General features: G+C 49.5%; 1 protein-coding gene across 2 annotated transcripts in view; it reads right to left on the reverse strand.

Moving 5' to 3' along the window:
* The window catches only part of LOC138567823 (protein mono-ADP-ribosyltransferase TIPARP-like), a 149,233-nt gene that overhangs the window by 65,887 nt on the left and 65,728 nt on the right, over positions 1-17,618 (reverse strand). For both annotated transcript variants that reach the window (XM_069646320.1, XM_069646324.1), the window contains exon 2: positions 3,367-4,097. In XM_069646320.1, the coding sequence (XP_069502421.1) occupies positions 3,367-4,040 (674 nt within the window). In that variant the 5' untranslated portion in view covers positions 4,041-4,097. The remainder of the gene's footprint in view (positions 1-3,366; positions 4,098-17,618) is intronic.

A 17,618-nucleotide genomic window follows, 5' to 3' on the forward strand; every position in this document is an offset into this window, starting at 1 on the left:
GTTTGACGAAATTCTCAATGCTCCAATCACAATTGTGTCAGAGTCGGACACAGCACTGATAATACCGAACGAGGGTGAAGCACAAATGCTGGGCGTCTGCACCCTGGAGCGCCGTCTCTCCTGCGTTGATAAAGCCACGCATGAAATATTAGACATTTGTTTTGGAGCAAAAAGTAGGGCTTGCAGCTCAACTGCATACCCACAATGCATTGCTCTGAACTGGATGTTATCTTGCAGGGGAGGCTATTCGGTGGCGCGGGGGCTGTGCCTGATTTTGAAAGGATGGGTTTTCTTGGGAGTTTTCTTTTTAAATCCAAAATTAACTAACAGGGATTGCGTTGCCTCTACATGTAGGCAAATTAAATTGGCACACACGTTCCATTCATGCAGAAGACATTCATTTTACTGAATGTTCAACAAACACAGAAATAACGCGGCCAAGACAGCAACACAATTCCAACGAGCAAACTACAGAGCTAGAAAACATCGTCACAGACCTTAGAAAACGCTGACAGCCAGCTGATTTACAAAAAGATGACAAATGATGAGGCTGGAAAACAGACAAACAAATAAAACACACATGCTTTTTTACAGCTTTTAACTGGACCCCGAACACAGATTTAATATATAAAAGAATTTTTATTTTTAAAAACCACCTAAAAGTTGTGGGTGAAATTGACACAGCTCAGCAATCGTTAAAATGCTGCAGAGCCTCACCAAAACACCATAAGCAATTCTTAACAGAAAAGCCTGACTTGGATCTCCAGCCCTCTCTCTTACAGGATCAACACAGCGCCTCAAACAGAAGAGCACTAATGGCCAAATACCACGAGCAGCCAAGACAGCGGATTACCAAAAGGCTAAATTAAGTGGTTACTTTACAAGATCTGCCACCTCAACGAAGAGCGAGGGAACTTGTTGTGTACTTCAGCTCTACTCGGTGTACCCCGCCTGCCTGCATGCGGTCATGAGGGCTCGAAGGTGGAATGTTGTGTGTGTGACCTGCCGAGTGTTCTACGGATGACAGTTGGAGAGAGGCTGGAACTTGTGTACTTGAGCTCTACTCGGTCTACCCCGCCTGCCTGCATGCGGTCATGAGGGCTCGAAGGTGGAATGTTGTGTGGGTGACCTGCAGAGTGTTCTACGGATGACAGTTGGAGAGAAGCTGGAACTTGTGTACTTGAGCTCTACTCGGTCTACCCCGCCTGCCTGCATGCGGTCATGAGGGCTCGAAGGTGGAATGTTGTGTGTGTGACCTGCCGAGTGTTCTACGGATGACAGTTGGAGAGAGGCTGGAACTTGTGTACTTGAGCTCTACTCGGTCTACCCCGCCTGCCTGCATGCGGCCATGAGGGCTCGAAGGTGGAATGTTGTGTGGGTGACCTGCCGAGTGTTCTACGGATGACAGTTGGAGGGAAGCTGGAACTTGTGTACTTGAGCTCTACTCGATCTACCCCGCCTGCCTGCATGCGGTCATGAGGGCTCGAAGGTGGAATGTTGTGTGTGTGACCTGCCGAGTGTTCTACGGATGACAGTTGGAGAGAGGCTGGAACTTGTGTACTTGAGCTCTACTCGGTCTACCCCGCCTGCCTGCATGCGGCCATGAGGGCTCGAAGGTGGAATGTTGTGTGGGTGACCTGCCGAGTGTTCTACGGATGACAGTTGGAGAGAAGCTGGAACTTGTGTACTTGAGCTCTACTCGGTCTACCCCGCCTGCCTGCATGCGGTCATTAGGGCTCGAAGGTGGAATGTTGTGTGGGTGACCTGCCGAGTGTTCTACGGATGACAGTTGGAGGGAAGCTGGAACTTGTGTACTTGAGCTCTACTCGATCTACCCCGCCTGCCTGCATGCGGTCATTAGGGCTCGACGGTGGAATGTTGTGTGGGTGACCTGCCGAGTGTTCTACGGATGACAGTTGGAGAGAAGCTGGAACTTGTGTACTTGAGCTCTACTCGGTCTACCCCGCCTGCCTGCATGCGGCCATGAGGGCTCGAAGGTGGAATGTTGTGTGGGTGACCTGCCGAGTGTTCTACGGATGACAGTTGGAGAGAAGCTGGCTAAGTCAGAGGGCATTTCAGTGGATGTTCCTGCACCATGGCCTGCTGAGGGCCTGCACCTGTAACTGATGAACAACAGCGATCCTTTAGTACAATTTGGATATGTATAATCTTATATATTTGCATCCTCTGTATATTTATGCTACTGTAACCTTAAGAAATGCACCCAGATGCCTTTGGGCCAGGCGCACTATACAAATAAACAAAATACAAATACCTGGAGCTCCTGCTCCAATTACACGGCAGCCCATCTTGACAGAACTCCAAGGTACACAACTGAAGGCATGTCATTTTGATTTTACAGCCTCGACGCAAAACCAGAGCAGAACACACCATGCCAACTATTTTACGGATTACTTCAACCAGATTAATTGGCCCCAAAAATTTGGCAAATAACCACGGCAATGGGATTAGGGTGCAGAGTCCCATGCAAATGGAACCATTTGCATGGATTCGCACAACATCTAGTAAGCGCATAGGTTTCATTAAAGAAAAATGAAAGCACAATCATTTGCAAGATGCAAGGAAAAAGCAGCGAACACTCAGCTAAAGTGAAGAGACCAATACTGGCAGTGACTGGGGGAAAACAGATACAATTGAAGGAGTCTTTGAAATGATCTCTCTCGCTCTCTCTCGCTCTCTCTCGCTCTCGCTCTCTCTCGCTCTCTCTCGCTCTCTCTCGCTCTCTCTCTCTCTCTCGCTCTCTCTCGCTCTCTCTCTCTCTCTCTCTCTCTCTTCCCTTCCCTCCCGCCCCCCGAGGGTACCCAAGTAGACCATAGACACATTTTAGTCCACTATAGAGTCTACAGGGAATGTTTCGGTGTCCAGACACCACTACAGTGGCAACTGGTGCATTACAAATACCAATCACATTGCAGAAACTCTGCATGAGAACCCACATAGAATTGGGTTCTTATTTCCCGTCACCAGTGAAGCCCAGCTACCCCATTTCCAGCAATATACCTGCTGCAAACTCTGCATTCTCTAAACAGTAGTACAGCCACCGCCAGCAGCGAAAGCCAGGAGGTGAATACCCTCCGAGAACATTCAACCCCAGGAAAGCACCCATGGAAACTACACACTCCACCAAGTGGTAGAACCACTGCCAATGCGCGCATCTCTACGCAGCATACCACCAAGCACTATACACACTCCCAAAACAGCAAGCTCAGAGTAGTACATTGGCTGCTATCCCCCACCACCTCTGGGCGTATACTCCGTTCTAACCTACTGGTCCCTAAGGAAGCTTACCAATCACTAATGGGCCAACACAGGGGATACCTGAAGCAGAACAGAAGGTAAACTTACTGATAGGTCGCCCTGATGTGTACCTTGGCAGGATCGCTGTATAGTCTCTCCAGGATCTCCTGGGCATCTCCACCCACACTTTCCCAGCTCTCAGTGGGCATGTGCCAGAGCTGCCAGTGGTAGGGCAGAATGGTGTGGTGCATTGGGCACTTGTGTCCATTTAAGCAGCAGCCCAACAGGAAGTTCGGACATATCTCGATGCCCTCCTCCTTGTGGATGTGGTAGTGCAGCTGGTTGACCACTTCCAGGATGTGATCTATCGTTAGGTCCTCCTCCAGTTTAGACACGTCTTCTGCAGCCACTGCTGCCAGCGACTCCGCATCCTGAAAGGCCTGCTCCACAGTGTCAGAAAAGGTGTCCCGAGTGACCACCCCTGTGGAAACCAGGTCAGAAAGCTTCAGGCCACACTGTGGGTCCTTTCGGGAATCCTCCTGCCCTGGCGAAGTGCAGTCCACAGTGGCCAAGTACCTTATGCAAAAGGGAAGCGCCCTATGCCGCTGCCGTCGGAGACGCCGCTCCCTCAGCAGGACCCGGTGGCAGGCCCGGATCAATGGCGTTTTGCGCCGCCTTTGCAACAGTTTGACACAGTTCCTGATTCGAGTCCTGGACCGCAACCTGCTGACCACTTCTTTGAGCGGAACCGGAGTTGGGGTTCGCTCATGGCAGCTAGCCATCGAGGACGACAACGTAGCTTCTGTCCCTTCTTCCACTCTCTGAACTCAGACAAAAACCTTCAAAAAAAAAAAAAAAAAGAAAGAAAATTACCATTTACGGTTAAGCGTTAGCCAACATCAGGTCAATCACCCCCCAACGTCTTTCCCCACAAAAGAGGTATTTGTGGACATGTACACAGTGCAACCGCATCTGAAATCCCAGTAAGACATGCAAAGGAAGTCTACCTATTAAATGCCACAGGCCAGTGGATGAATTAGTTGCCATCAAATCCCTCCCTTTTCCTGCTAGACCACCTGCCAGGTTAGAAAAAAGCACCTTTGTATGGGATGATAATGCGCCAGTGAACCTGGTTTTTAAAGTCCCCAAGAAAGCTGAAACAAAACTTCTGGTGAATTAAAAAAGCACTGTGCACTCGCACGCTGCCCAAATACCCTTTAATGTTCGCGCCTCAGTAGCCTAGCAGGATTTCCTTTTTAGCCATCCCTGGAGAGGCCACTCACTTTGTACATCACTAAGATCATAGTCATCAGGTTTTCACACAGTGCCTCATGTCAGCACTCCTCTAAGGTCAAAGTGCTGCGATAATGTCTATTTGCACATGGTGAGTGATATCGATCTCCCTTCAGCCAATCAAAATGTTTAGAGTCCAGTCTATAAATGTTGGTACTGACTGATCTGAGCAGTCTCTCGTTAAAGGCAGACAGGGATTCCAATGCAAGATTTCTTTGCTATAAGGCATTTATAACGCGCCCATACACAAGTGTTTCAAGGCGCGACGAGGCAAGGGAGGGGAGGGGAAAACAGATGGAAGACAGACAACAATCTTACTAGGCCAGGTGACATTGAGATTGCGCAAGTGAAGGGGAGGGGGCAGTGCATTACATTGGATAACAATACAATAAATGAAGACATAAAAATTCGGACAGCTGGTGGCAAGTGCCAAGTGCAGGATTACTATTGGGGGCTGTAGGGATACAGAAAGAGTCCCCAAGTGCAATGGATGCCCGGGGGGAGGGGGGGCGGGAGGGGTTGGGGAAGCAGTGCAGGTGTGCAACTAGCGGAGGGGGGGGTGCCTGGGCCAGAGATCAGAGGGTAGCCAGGTAACCAGTGCAGTTTCAGATTCAGCTAGGAGATCCGCAGGGGAGAGGAGGAGAGAAAGCAGAAGCAAAAAGGAGGGTCTTGAGGTGCTTCCGGAAGGCTGTTCCAGGGGGAGGCCCCAGTCGAAGAAAGATCTACCACCAACTCACTGCTTGGAGAAGTGACTGACCCTCAAGGAGTTGGAGGCAGATGAGCAATGAGCTAGAGACGGAAGATATTTAGGAAGACAGCGTTGAAGGTATTGAGGCCCCAGAAGGCCTTGTGGACAAAGCAGAGCAATGCTTTGAACAAGAATCTTCCCCTCTGACAACATTTTTGCTGCAACATCCTAATTAACACACAAAAGAGACAACTAAAACATGGGAACACGATTCTGTTGCTTATAGAGAAATCATTTACTTTGCACATCTAATACCTGCTCATGTTAAACCCGTTTCAGTTCAACCAAGTTTGCTATTAAAATGCTTAATTTAGGAGAAGAACCACGTTATTTCAATATTACAAAATGAAAAGCACATTTAATTCACCAACTTGGCCGTCGAGTTACTTTACCCGGAATTAAAACACTTTTTTTTACTTCACTACCAAAACTCCACATGTATTCCTACTACTACTAAGTGCTAATAACCTTATAGGTCTCGGGAGGGGTCATTATCACTTGGGATAATGACTCATTCCCCCAACTTATGGCATTTGGCTTTACCTCGAGCGATAACTTGGCGGCGGGTCTTTATCCTGCGGTAACGACCCTCCCTCGGTTTAGCAGGCTAGATTACTCAATTTGATGAGTAAGCAGTTTTCAACCTCACATGGCTGAGTCGGTCCTGCTGGGAGGCGAGTGCTGCCCCCACAGAGGAGAGCACTTAATTGCAAGCACGCTTGCTTGAGCTGGGCATTTGTTACTTTGTGTTTTGGGGTCTGAAACCTGCAGCACCTCAGATAATTGTACAAAAAAGCCCACGATATCTCCCAATTAAGTTGGGTTAGGTTAACAGGAATTTGGAGAACCAAAGATTTTAGGCCTTTGACACATGAACGGCAAATTCTTTGTGCTTCCAAACGAAACTCTGCTAGCCTCAGCATCTTCCGACACATTCATATACATTTTTTGATAAAGTGCGTTTCCAGTATTCATCAGACATGGCAGATCAGCAAAGTAGCAGCCACTGAAAGGCGCGGAGCGAGCTACACCAGTTTCTTCATAGTGTATGGAAAAGGTACTTCATAAAAATCCTCCAGACCTGTTAGTTTACCAGGGACAGTGGCACAATAATAGCATATTGAATGGGTGGGAACTACAATGCAGGAAGCACTATTGCCACTAGGGCTGTACGATATATAGATTTCTGGAGATGTATCGATATTCAAAAATCGATATCGGATGAGACAATATCGTTAACCCAGATATATATATAAAAACACACACACAGGATACGATATGTTATTTATAACGTGCTTACTACCCAGTGGTTTCTAAGCGCGGACCCAGGAAATCGAACCTGTGTTGCTCCGTGTCGTCTTGCTTCCAAGGAGAGTACGTTGCCCCTGAGCTATCCTCCCGAGATCTTATATACTACAATCAATTACATTAGGATATTTACACAGCTGTGTGTATTCTCAAACAGAAAGAGGAACCCTGTGCTCGCATTTTACTTTGATCAGGGTCTTATAAGGGTGATTGTGACATCCCACAAGTAGTTGGCAGCTTACAACTCAGTAATCAACCTACATAAACTTTGCAATATGTACATCGCATATCGGCATTCAGCTTAAAAATATTGAGGAGAGACTTTGGTCCATATCGCCCAGTCCGAATTACTACACAAATAGTAGTAAGTGGACAGTGGACAACGGCCGAATGACGGTTGGAGGCCTTCATAACCGGCTAAGGCTGACTCAGTACTCAAAGTCAAGCCTCTTACTTTGAAGTGTCAATATGAACACACACCTACATATGCACACCCAGTAATTGTAACCTCCTGTAACCTCCTGTTGTATAGGGCTCTTGCATTACATCAATTTGCATTATAGGAATGCCAGCACATTATTTAAAAAAAGCATTTTGTATGCAATGTTAACTCGGAAGAAGCTACACCCCCGCCAGGCATTCTAGTGATCTCCCGGTGCAATGTGGCGAAACCAGACATTACGAAGCGGTAGGGTAACCAGATAAACCGGGATGGGCCACAGACATAGTAGTAGGACTAACGTAAATACAAATAAAACTGTAGTCCTATTCTATGTCGCTGGCCTGTTGCGGGGGGGGGGGGGGGGGAGGCTCACAGGCACACTCCTCTCATTGGAGGAGAGTGCCCAGGAGGGGAGGTGGAAAGAAATGGGGGGGGGCGTGAAAAGCATTTCATGCAGGAAGGGTCGCACCGGCACCCGATTTCGGGCAAAAACCGGGTCCGTAGTTACCCAACCATGCAAACCCGGGACGGGGTTTCTAAAATGAAAAAAACTCCTGGGAACATTTCCCCAGAGTGTCCCAGGAAAACTGGGACGTCTGGTCACCCTATCAAGGCATAAATTCGTTTTCAAGAATTGATTAGCAGAGTTTGCCAATTAAAATTGTCTCGATTGCAATGTTATACTAATAATTTAAAATTCCCCAGAAGTTATTTGTACCCAAGACATAAAATGAGCATCAAAGCATTTTTTGTGTACCGCTGAAGTAAAACATTAGTGACAAGAGTCATGTCCTGCTAATTCTTTAATATTCTGCTAAATTTGCAGGTAGATTAACTTAGTTTACCCATTCAACCTAAAAGAAATGCACTCAACACATAGCAATGAAAGACAACAATTGTAAACATGATTTCTTTAAAATGGTGCAAAGTCACTTTGCACTGCCAACAAACACCCTTTGCACTGCCAACAAACATCCTGATTCACAGAGCAGTGCAAAGTACATTTTTGCGTGCAAAGCCACTTTGCACTGGTGCAAAAGTGGTGCAAAGTCACTTTGCACTGCAAAAATACACTTTGCACTGCTCTGTAAATCAGGATTTTTGTTGGCAGTGAAAAGTCTCCTTGCACCAGTGCAAAGTCATTTTGCACCGCGCTAAACATTCTATGAATCGGGCCCTATGGGTGGATGGCATAGCAGGCCTAGAACTGGGCAAACTAGGTGGAATATTGTAGTTTGCTGCCATCTCACTTTCAGTGTGGCTGGTATAAAGCAACAGGGTAATAAAATAGAAGAAAGTCAAGGGGCATGGGATTAGCTCGTTGAGCCCCAGTTGCACAGATATATTCAACCAGCACATCACAGACCTAGGTTTGGCATAAAAAGCTTTTGGCCGTGTGATCATGTACATTTTCAAAGGTGTTCACTCGTAAATATAATGCATCTTCTCCAATAGAATGAAATATAGTTTACATTATTAGATTTAGCTACACAAGCCAGAATGTTACTGTAAATTATTTAGACGGTTCATTGTTTTACAGCAGCAATAATGTAATTATGTATTGAGTATCAACTTACATTTTTAGAAAATTAATTGCATGACTAAATGAACACAATGATCTTTGCTAGATTGGATATAGTTATCTTAATAAAATTATAATCCAGATTACCTCCGGTTTTCAATTATTTAAAAAAGAAAGAAACAATATCTTGTCTAGCATGCATGTAATATATATCTCCACCCCTGGACCCCCAGAAAAGAGGGTGGAGAGGGCACTGAGAGCAAGAGAGGAATGCAGGGAGAGCTGTGCTTTCATTGAACAAAGCAATTTAAATAGCTATTTTTGCTACACAAGTGTCAATTTAATTAGCAAACCTAAGGAATTGCACAGCAAATTGCTACGCAACACTGCTTATTCTATGCCTTGCCTATGAATCGGCCCTCTTGCGCCAGCCATCGGTGCAGGCCCTTCGCTCTAGGTTCCATTTAGGTGTGCCTCTGTGTCCAGGGCCAGCAGGGCGCAGGGACCGCCTGCTCTGGGATTATGGTTTCCTTATATATATTGTCATCCAAGGCAGTAATAGTGCTTTGGAGGACCGGATGTTTAAGGAAAACACTACATGCTCAGTCCTTGAAGCACTTCTGTAACTGAACGTTTCCGGGCCCAAATAGGCTGCGCTGTACCGCATGTCATGTACATACAGCTCCCTTTACCGCCTTTGCCATGAAAAGCCATGCCCACCATCTCTTCCTCCCTCCCCAACCCACAGTGTCCATCAGGTCTCCTTCAGGGCCCACACTGCAGAAGAAAAAAAAAGAAAAAAGAACAACACCTACAGCTCCAGGGTCCGGCACACAGCACAAATGGGCTTTACCGGGTACTCACGGGGCCCTGCAGAGCATTCATGCGGGGTACAGACTGAGGACGGCCACCCCTGCGCAGGCCAGACTTTAGGAAGTGCCTGGCAATGACTTTTGCCACATGCATTTGTAATGAGCAGGTCTTTTTCGAAGGTGCAAATTATGTGTAGGTGATTATTTAGGTTCATTGCTAATTTTTTTTTTTTTAAACTTTTGTTTATTCATTCAGCTTGGTAACACAGATACAGGTGAATAACAATAGAGCCTTCAGAAGCAAAACAGGGCAATCGGCACATTACATGCAATACATATCAATGGAGTACATAAAGGAAAGGGTATCGGCATATGCACCTGGGGGGCCCATAGAAGGTCGAAACGAAGGTAAATGAAAGATAGCTCAGGGGCCACCTGAGGCTGGGTTAGGAGAGGGAGCTGGGGATACGGAATCTGAGTCGGTGTCAGTGGAGGACATGAACGAGCGGAACTTCTGCCATATATCTCTAGGTCTGGAGCAGGCGGGTTGTTGAACCGCCCAGGATTCTTCAGTGTCGGAGGCCCACGTAACTGCTCTGAGCCACTGCGCGTGGGTGGGGGGGATAGGCCGCAACCAGCAAAGTAGAATTGTACGCACCGCTAGTAGCATACAGAGACCAGCCAGTTTCCTGGAGTCGCGGTGGAGTTCAGGGAAATCATGAAATAGGCATTTCATTGGAGATGGAAGGAAGGGGGATTCGAGGATGGTCGATGTAGTGGAGCACACTGAGGTCCAGAATTGGGTGAGTCGAGGACATGACCAGATCATGTGGATGTAATCAGCATCCTCATAGCTGCATCTAGGGCACCTGGGGGAGGAGTCGCTAGAGATGCGATGTAGCCTGGTCGGGGTGTAGTGGTACCTGTGGATCACCTTAAATTGGATCAATTTGAACCGGGAGTTGAAGGACACCCCGTGGATCCGTGCACACATGTGGGACCAACGTTCATCGGTTATCTCGAGGCCGAGATCTGTCTCCCAGGAGCGCCTTAGTTTGGGGAATGTAGGGGGTGTCCTGGTTTGAAGTAAGGTGTATAGTCTGGAGATTTTGCCCCTCATTGGGTCAGGTGAGGAAAGTTCGGTGATTGCAGGTTCATCAGGTGGTAGTGTTGGGAAGTCTGTGTACTTGTGCTTGAGTACTCTACGTAGGGATGAATACTGAAGCCAGACGGAAGGTTTCCGTCTAAGGGGGGCCGGGAGGTCAGGCCATTCTATAAAATTACCTTGTTCAAATATATCGCGCAGCAGTTCATAACCCGCCTCGGCCCATGTGCGAACCACGGAGGGAGGGACTCGTGGGACCCCAGGGAGGAAATTCCAAATTGGAAAGTTACCGTGAAAAGGATGGGTGATGCCCAATATTTGCCAAGATTTGGACAAGGCCAAGGATGAGCATGTCGCTGGGTCCAGTGAGTCTGATACCGCCGGGATTGGCATGATCACCAGAGATCGGATGTCGCGATCGCTGACTGACAGCCTTTCCAGTCTAACGTGGGGTGGGGGGTCCGATATGTTGAACCAGTGTGCAGTATGTTGGAGTTGAGCAGCCAGCCAGTACTTGAGGAAGTCTGGTGCCCCAAAGCCACCAGCTTCCATTGGGGTAGAGAGGGTCTTAAGCTTAAGGCGGACCGCACCGGAATGCCAGAGGAAGGAATTAAGAGAGCGTGTCAATGTCTGAAAGAACTCAGCTCCCGGCCACAGCGGAATATTAGCAAATCTGTACAGGAGTTGGGGAAGTACCACCATCTTCAGTACCCCTATCCGGCCTGCAAGTGAGATCGGAAGTTTGTTCCAGCCCTGTATTTTTATCATAAGGTTCGTGAGGTATGACTGAAAATTATCTTCCAAGACCCGTTCAGTATGACGTGACAATACTACGCCCAGGTAAGTGAATCTAGATTGGGCCCATGCGAATCCCATGGCATCGGGAGGGGGGAGCGTGCTGGGTGTGAGCGGAAAAAGGGTTGATTTAGAGCAGTTCACTGTAAGACCAGAGATCCGTCCGAAGAGAGCGACGTCTGCAAGTATTGGGGCTAGATTAGTTTCGGGGGAGCGGATATAGAGAAGAGCATCATCGGCATATAGAGAGACTATATCTGAGCAACCGGCAGTACGTAGACCCCTATGCGCATGGTTCTGGCGAAGCATGTCCGCAAACGGCTCCATTGCTACAGCGAAGATTAAGGGCGAGAAGGGACAGCCTTGTCTGGTGCCCCCAGCTATTTGGAATAGGGGGGAGCAGCGGTCCTCAGTGCGAACTCTGGCGACGGGGTTGGAGTAAAGTAGCCTGATCCAGGATACAAAGGTGGGACCAAATTTGCATTTATCGAGTACCCGCCAAAGGTAGTTCCACGAGACGGAATCAAAAGCTTTTTGCATGTCTAGGGTCGCGGCCACCGCGTGTACGCCAGGGTTCACTCTGCTTATAATGTTGAAAAGACGTCTCAGATTTAAGGAGGTGGAGCGGCCCGGGATGAACCCCGCTTGGTCAGGGTGGATGATATGTGGCATGTAAGGGACCAGTCGTAGAGCGAGTAATTTTGCGAAAATTTTAACGTCACAATTGATCAGTGAGAGCGGGCGGTAAGAGCCGCATTGAGTGGGGGATTTATTAGGTTTTAGTAGGACTGTTATGGTGGCTTCGCGGAGTGAAGGGGGGAACTGGACCGCCTCCAACGATTCCTCCCAAAGAGCCACCAGGCGGGGGAGCAGGAGTGATTTGAAATGTTTATAAAACTCGACAGGGATACCATCTGAACCTGGGGCCTTACCCGAGGATAGAGAGTCTATAGCATCCGAGAACTCCTCAGGGGTGAATGGATTCTCGAGGGATCCGATGGTGTCGGGAGAGAGGACCGAGAGTGGGAGTCTATTCAGGTAAGCATCGATCTCTGCATCGGTGGCACTGTCAGAGTGTGCATATAGGGATTGGTAGAAGGAAAGGAATTCCGCATTGATATCTCCAGGGGAGGTGGCCATGGATCCATCGGGTCTCTGGATTCCGGGAATGGGTGGGGAGCCAAACTCATGGCGGAGGAGTCTAGCTAGGAGACGGCCAGGGCGCTCGCCCTCACCATACCTCCTCGCCCGCCCGGGATTATCAAGAAACTTCAGCTTGCGGTCCGCGAGGGTGCGGAAGGTGTCCAATTCAGTGCCGATTAACGCGAGGGTTACAGGGGTTGGATCTAGGGAATACTGAGCTTCCAGTGAAGATAACGTGGCCTCGCTCTCGGCGATCTCCCTGCGAATAGATTTGAGGATACCATTTTCCTTGGAGAGGGCAATGCCTCTGATGTAGACCTTAAAGGATTCCCAGAGGGTGGCCTGCGAGGACACGGAGTTGGTATTGATCTCAAAAAACTCCTCGATCGCCGACTCCATCTCAGAGCTAAATACCGAATCGAGTAGAGAATGCGGCTTCATTTTCCAGTATCTGGATCGATCCCGATCCGGGCCCCAGCATAGTGTAACGGTTACAGGGGAGTGATCGGATAGGGTCCTGGGGAGGATTGTCATGCCAGATACACTCCTTATTAGCCCATCAGACACCAGCCATCTGTCAATCCGAGAGAAGGAGTCGTGAACCGTAGAGTAGAAGGAATAAGAGCGGGAATCAGGGTAGAGAAGCCTCCATGCGTCAAATAAGGACAAGCGGGGAAGAGAGGAGAGTGTAGTGTAAGCCGCTCTGGAGAGTTGACGGGGTCTGGAACCAGATCTGTCCAGATCCACGTCGAATATTGTGTTGAAATCGCCTCCCCAGAGAATCGGTATCAGAGGGAAGCCATCTAAGAGAGTTATAAGATCAGAATAGAATCCGGGATCATCAATATTGGGGCCGTATATATTCAACAGGACTACTTCCTTATTCTGTAGGATACCATGGAGTAGAACGTATCTGCCCAGGGGGTCGATAATCGTGGCGATGGGGTTGTATCTAAGACTTCTGTGAATAAGGGTCATAACCCCGCGGCTCTGGGTAGAATAGGTGGTAAAGTACCTTTGGGGACCCCATGTTTTAGCAAATTTTTCACAGTATTCTGTGCATGCATGTGTCTCCTGAAGGAAGAGGATTTTAGTCCCATGTCGCTCGGCTTGAAGTTGTAGTAACCTCATTTTCTTATAATTACCCAATCCCCGTACGTTCCAGCTCATAAATGTCAGGGTTTCCTCACTCGACCCTCCAGGGATAGTCATAGAGAAATACGGGTGGGTGGAAATGTGCTCCCCACTGACGGTGCTCAATGTGGATCAATTTAAAACGCCGACGGGGCCATGATGCTTCGGGCTCTGCCCTTTCTGCGAACACCAAGCTGTTTTTAACATTTAACCCCGATCCCCCCTCCCCCTCCCACATCCCTCCCCCAAACGAAGGGATGAACAACCCACACCCAAACAACCAAAACAAGCACGATGGCATCAACGCCTGGGGGGCCTGTGTACCGGCCTGGCGGCGATGCTCCGAACCATAAGGCAATTTTAGGATAAACATAGTGCCCACTAATATTCCCCGTTCCCACCCAGGGGAGGGACCATGGGTGACGGTGGAGGGAATGGACAGCAGGTGGTGAAACAAGAGAACTGGAATGAGATAGTATGTATAACCGATCCGCTGGACCGAGAATCGTATTAGCTCAACTACGGGAACTGAGAGAAAATCCTAAGGAGAGATGAACAAGGGGGAGAAAAGCATTTGACGGGCATCCAGAGCCTATCAGGGAGGGGGGTGGGCCGAGCAGGAGATTGCCCAGCAACCCGGCTATATTGTGACAGGCCAGTGAAACTGGAGGCAACAATCACAGTGAGAAACAACAACAGTGATACCAACATTTTTGTCAAAAATGTGAACGAGGCAGTACACGGGAGACACATCAGGTAATAGCGGAGTGACAAAAATTCAGCCAAGAATTAAGGCAGGATTAAACGGTGTCAATTCAACAATTAGGGCGATCCGTTGCGGGTCAGTGTCAGTGACTGTCACAGGAACATTTCAGCCGGGAAAGCGTTCATCAATGAACCTGGATGCCTCCTCGGGCAGCGTGAAAAAGTAAACCCGGTTTGTGTGTTCGATACGCAGTTTAGCGGGGTATAACATTGCATATTTAACCTGGAGATCGCGCAGCCTCTTCTTCACTGCCAGGAAGGTTTTTCGCTCACGTTGAACTGCCACAGAGAAGTCTGGATATAGGTGGATCCTGGCTGCGCCTAGACGAAGGTCCCCCTTGGCCCTCGCCGCCCTGAGGAGTGCATCGCGGTCGCGAAAGTTTAAGACCCTGGCTATGATCGGGCGTGGGGGTGCTCCAGGTTTGGGTTTTGCCATAAGTGAGCGGTGGGCCCTCTCGATCGCGAACTGCGGGGAAAGTTTAGGGGAGTCAAGGAGTTGGAGTAGCATGCCTTCCACGTAGTCTTCCATGGGTTCATGTATATCATCCTCTGGCACCCCGATTATGCGGAGGTTGTTGCGCCTCGAGCAGGATTCGAGGTCCTCGTTCTTCTTCTCTACCTCCGTAACGCGGGCAGATAGCGTGGAGACCTCCGCACGGAGGGAACCCAGACCGTCCTCGGCGGTGCCCACTCGTGTCTCGATCTCGGCAACACGACTATCAGTCCTCTCCATGTGTGCTTTGATGGATGAAATCGTGCCGTTCATGTCATCGAGTTTACTATGAATTGTGGTGAACCCCTCTCGGATAAACTCCATCATCTTCTGGGAGTCGGATGGTTCCAGTACCGGTGAGGGGGAAGGTTCCAGTGATGACGCCTCAGCTCCGGGGGTCCCCGAGGGTTTCGTGAAAATATTGATCGAGGATTGTTTCTTGCCGGTTCGTGTTGACATGTTGCCGGTAGGGGGGGAAACTTAAGTACCGAAGAGAGAGGGCAGGGCCACAAGGGGAGACGCCAGGATCGTCAGGGAGACGTGTGAACGGGAGGCCCAAGCAGAGCACCAGGAAGGAAGGCGTATGGCGTCTCCGATGGGGGGCCCCGCCGGAGCACGAGGGAGCCGATGATCTCCGGGTGGACCCGAACACCCCACCGGAAAGTCTGTAGGGGCGGTCAGGGTCCGAGTGGTATTAAACAGTAGTAGAGGCAGTAGTAGCCGGAGTCGCAGGTGTAGGAGACCACCACAATACAATGCAGTGAGGCGGGTGGTGCACCCCCTTGGAGATTAGGCCCACCAGTCGGGAGGTTTGGTGGGAAACCGTTGATGATGTCTCCGTGTAGATAAGCGTGCTGGGTATCACCTCCTGAAGGCTTGAGGGGGGGTTGGTGGCTGGGGGAGAAACTACTGGAGAGGAATGCCACTGTGAGAGGCAGTAAGGCGGTCAGTGGAAGGAGGGAATCCAGGGCAACTAGGGACCAGGAGCAATGGCACTTGGAACGTTGGTGGTTGGTGACCACAGCGCACTCCGATGCGGGAGGAAAAGCAGCCGAAAGGGGCTTGGCTAGGGTAAACTCCACGGAGTGTCTCAGAGATAGGTTATCAGGTCGGCGAAATCTGCCTCCGCAGGCCACGGATCCGGGAAGAAACGTTTATGGTGCGGCACAGTTGAAATGGAGCGGGCCCGGGGTGCACTCACCTCGTGCCAGGGGGCCCGAGAGGTACCCGTGGCCCCTGAGGTATAAGAGACGTGGGGTCGGGGGAAGGGGGCAACTCACCGCCCGGAGCACCAGAGTCCCAATGGTGTGCAGCACGCCCCCCAGGATGGGGCAGCGGAGCGAAGCGCTCTGGAATCCGGAGTAAGGGGGCACCTTGGTGTAGAGGATGAGGCCAGCGGTGCCCGTAGCCGGTGGGGGGGAGCGACCGCACAGGTCAATCAGAGCGCCCAACCCCCACAGTAGGCCGCAAGCCGCTTGTCACCGGTGCGGTCCCCTGAAGTCAGGAGCGGGGCCGGGGGAGCACCCGCCTCCGCCCAGCCCACGATGGAAGTTCGGCAGCACGCCGCCCAGGATGGGGCAGCGGAGCGGAGCGCTCTGGAGTCCGGACAAGGTGTCCACCGGAATCAGAAAACGGGGCCAGCCGCCCTCGTAGCAAGTGGGGGAGGGCGAGCGCGTAACCGAGTGAAGCGCCCCTCCCCCTCGGCAGGCCTCAAGCCGCGGGACTCCAGCGCGATCCCATGGATCGGAGTGCGGGGTCAGGCAGGCACCCGTTCCCGCTCAGCCCGCGGCGGGTCGTATCTCCGCAGCAGGAGCGGCACCGTGGGCGGCGGTTGGACTGTGGGTGCCCGGACTCCTCAGCAGCCCCTCTGGAGTGTCGGATGGTCGTGGTGCGGGGGCAGACAGGATAATTCCGACGAGAAGGTGCCTCACAGAACGGAGCCGAAAATCAGGCGGCCATCTTCGCTGAGCGCAACAGCGCCCCCTCTTCATTGCTAATTTGACATTCGCAAAAGAAAGGCTTTTATGCGGCTATTCAAATACTTTTAAACCCCATGCATGACAAGAAGCTGGAAGTTTGTGTCAAAGAAATACAGGCGATCTTGTCATCAATTTTATTGTGTCTAAATCTTGAAATAGAAGTGACGTAAAGAACAAGAAGTCATAGGGTATTACTTTGCATTATGGGACGTGTAGTTCATTTAGGCTGTGTAAAAATAAAACTACAATGATACTCATTGTATACATCCGTATGATGTTAAAAGTCCAATATCAGGTTGCATTGCTATGGGATTTGTGTGCTTGCGGAGTAAACGCTTCAAGTGTGGTCTTTAAAGCAAAAATAAATACATTTTAAAAAAGTGTCCCAACTAGGTCAGAATATATGTATGGTCAACTGCTGAAATTGCTCACAGGGTTTAAATTAACCTAAGTGTGTGACCCTACGTTTGTTTGTTTATTTATTTGTATAGCGCTCTTGACCCAGGGGTATATGTGCGCTTGAACATCAGGTTACAGGTAACAGAAGGGGACAATAGTACAGTAGTAATAAGGCATAGGAAGGTTGACGTAAAAGGTTTACGTAAATAAATAAATCTCACTGTGCCGTATCTGAATTAATTGGAGGTTTGCAAAGCCTACCAACTTTAGCACATGAACATTCTGGTGCCAAGACAGGGCAGAAGCAGTCTAACGATGAGTGTCAGATCACTGGACTACACCGACAGAATAAAATGTAAAGTGAACGATATACGAGTAAACCATTATAAAGGGATCTGGTTATAATCACCGACTGGAATGTT

The sequence above is a fragment of the Ambystoma mexicanum genome, chromosome 1p, assembly GCF_040938575.1.
Source record: "Ambystoma mexicanum isolate Mex_15411 chromosome 1p, UKY_AmexF1_1, whole genome shotgun sequence".
NCBI classification, from domain to species: domain Eukaryota; kingdom Metazoa; phylum Chordata; class Amphibia; order Caudata; family Ambystomatidae; genus Ambystoma; species Ambystoma mexicanum.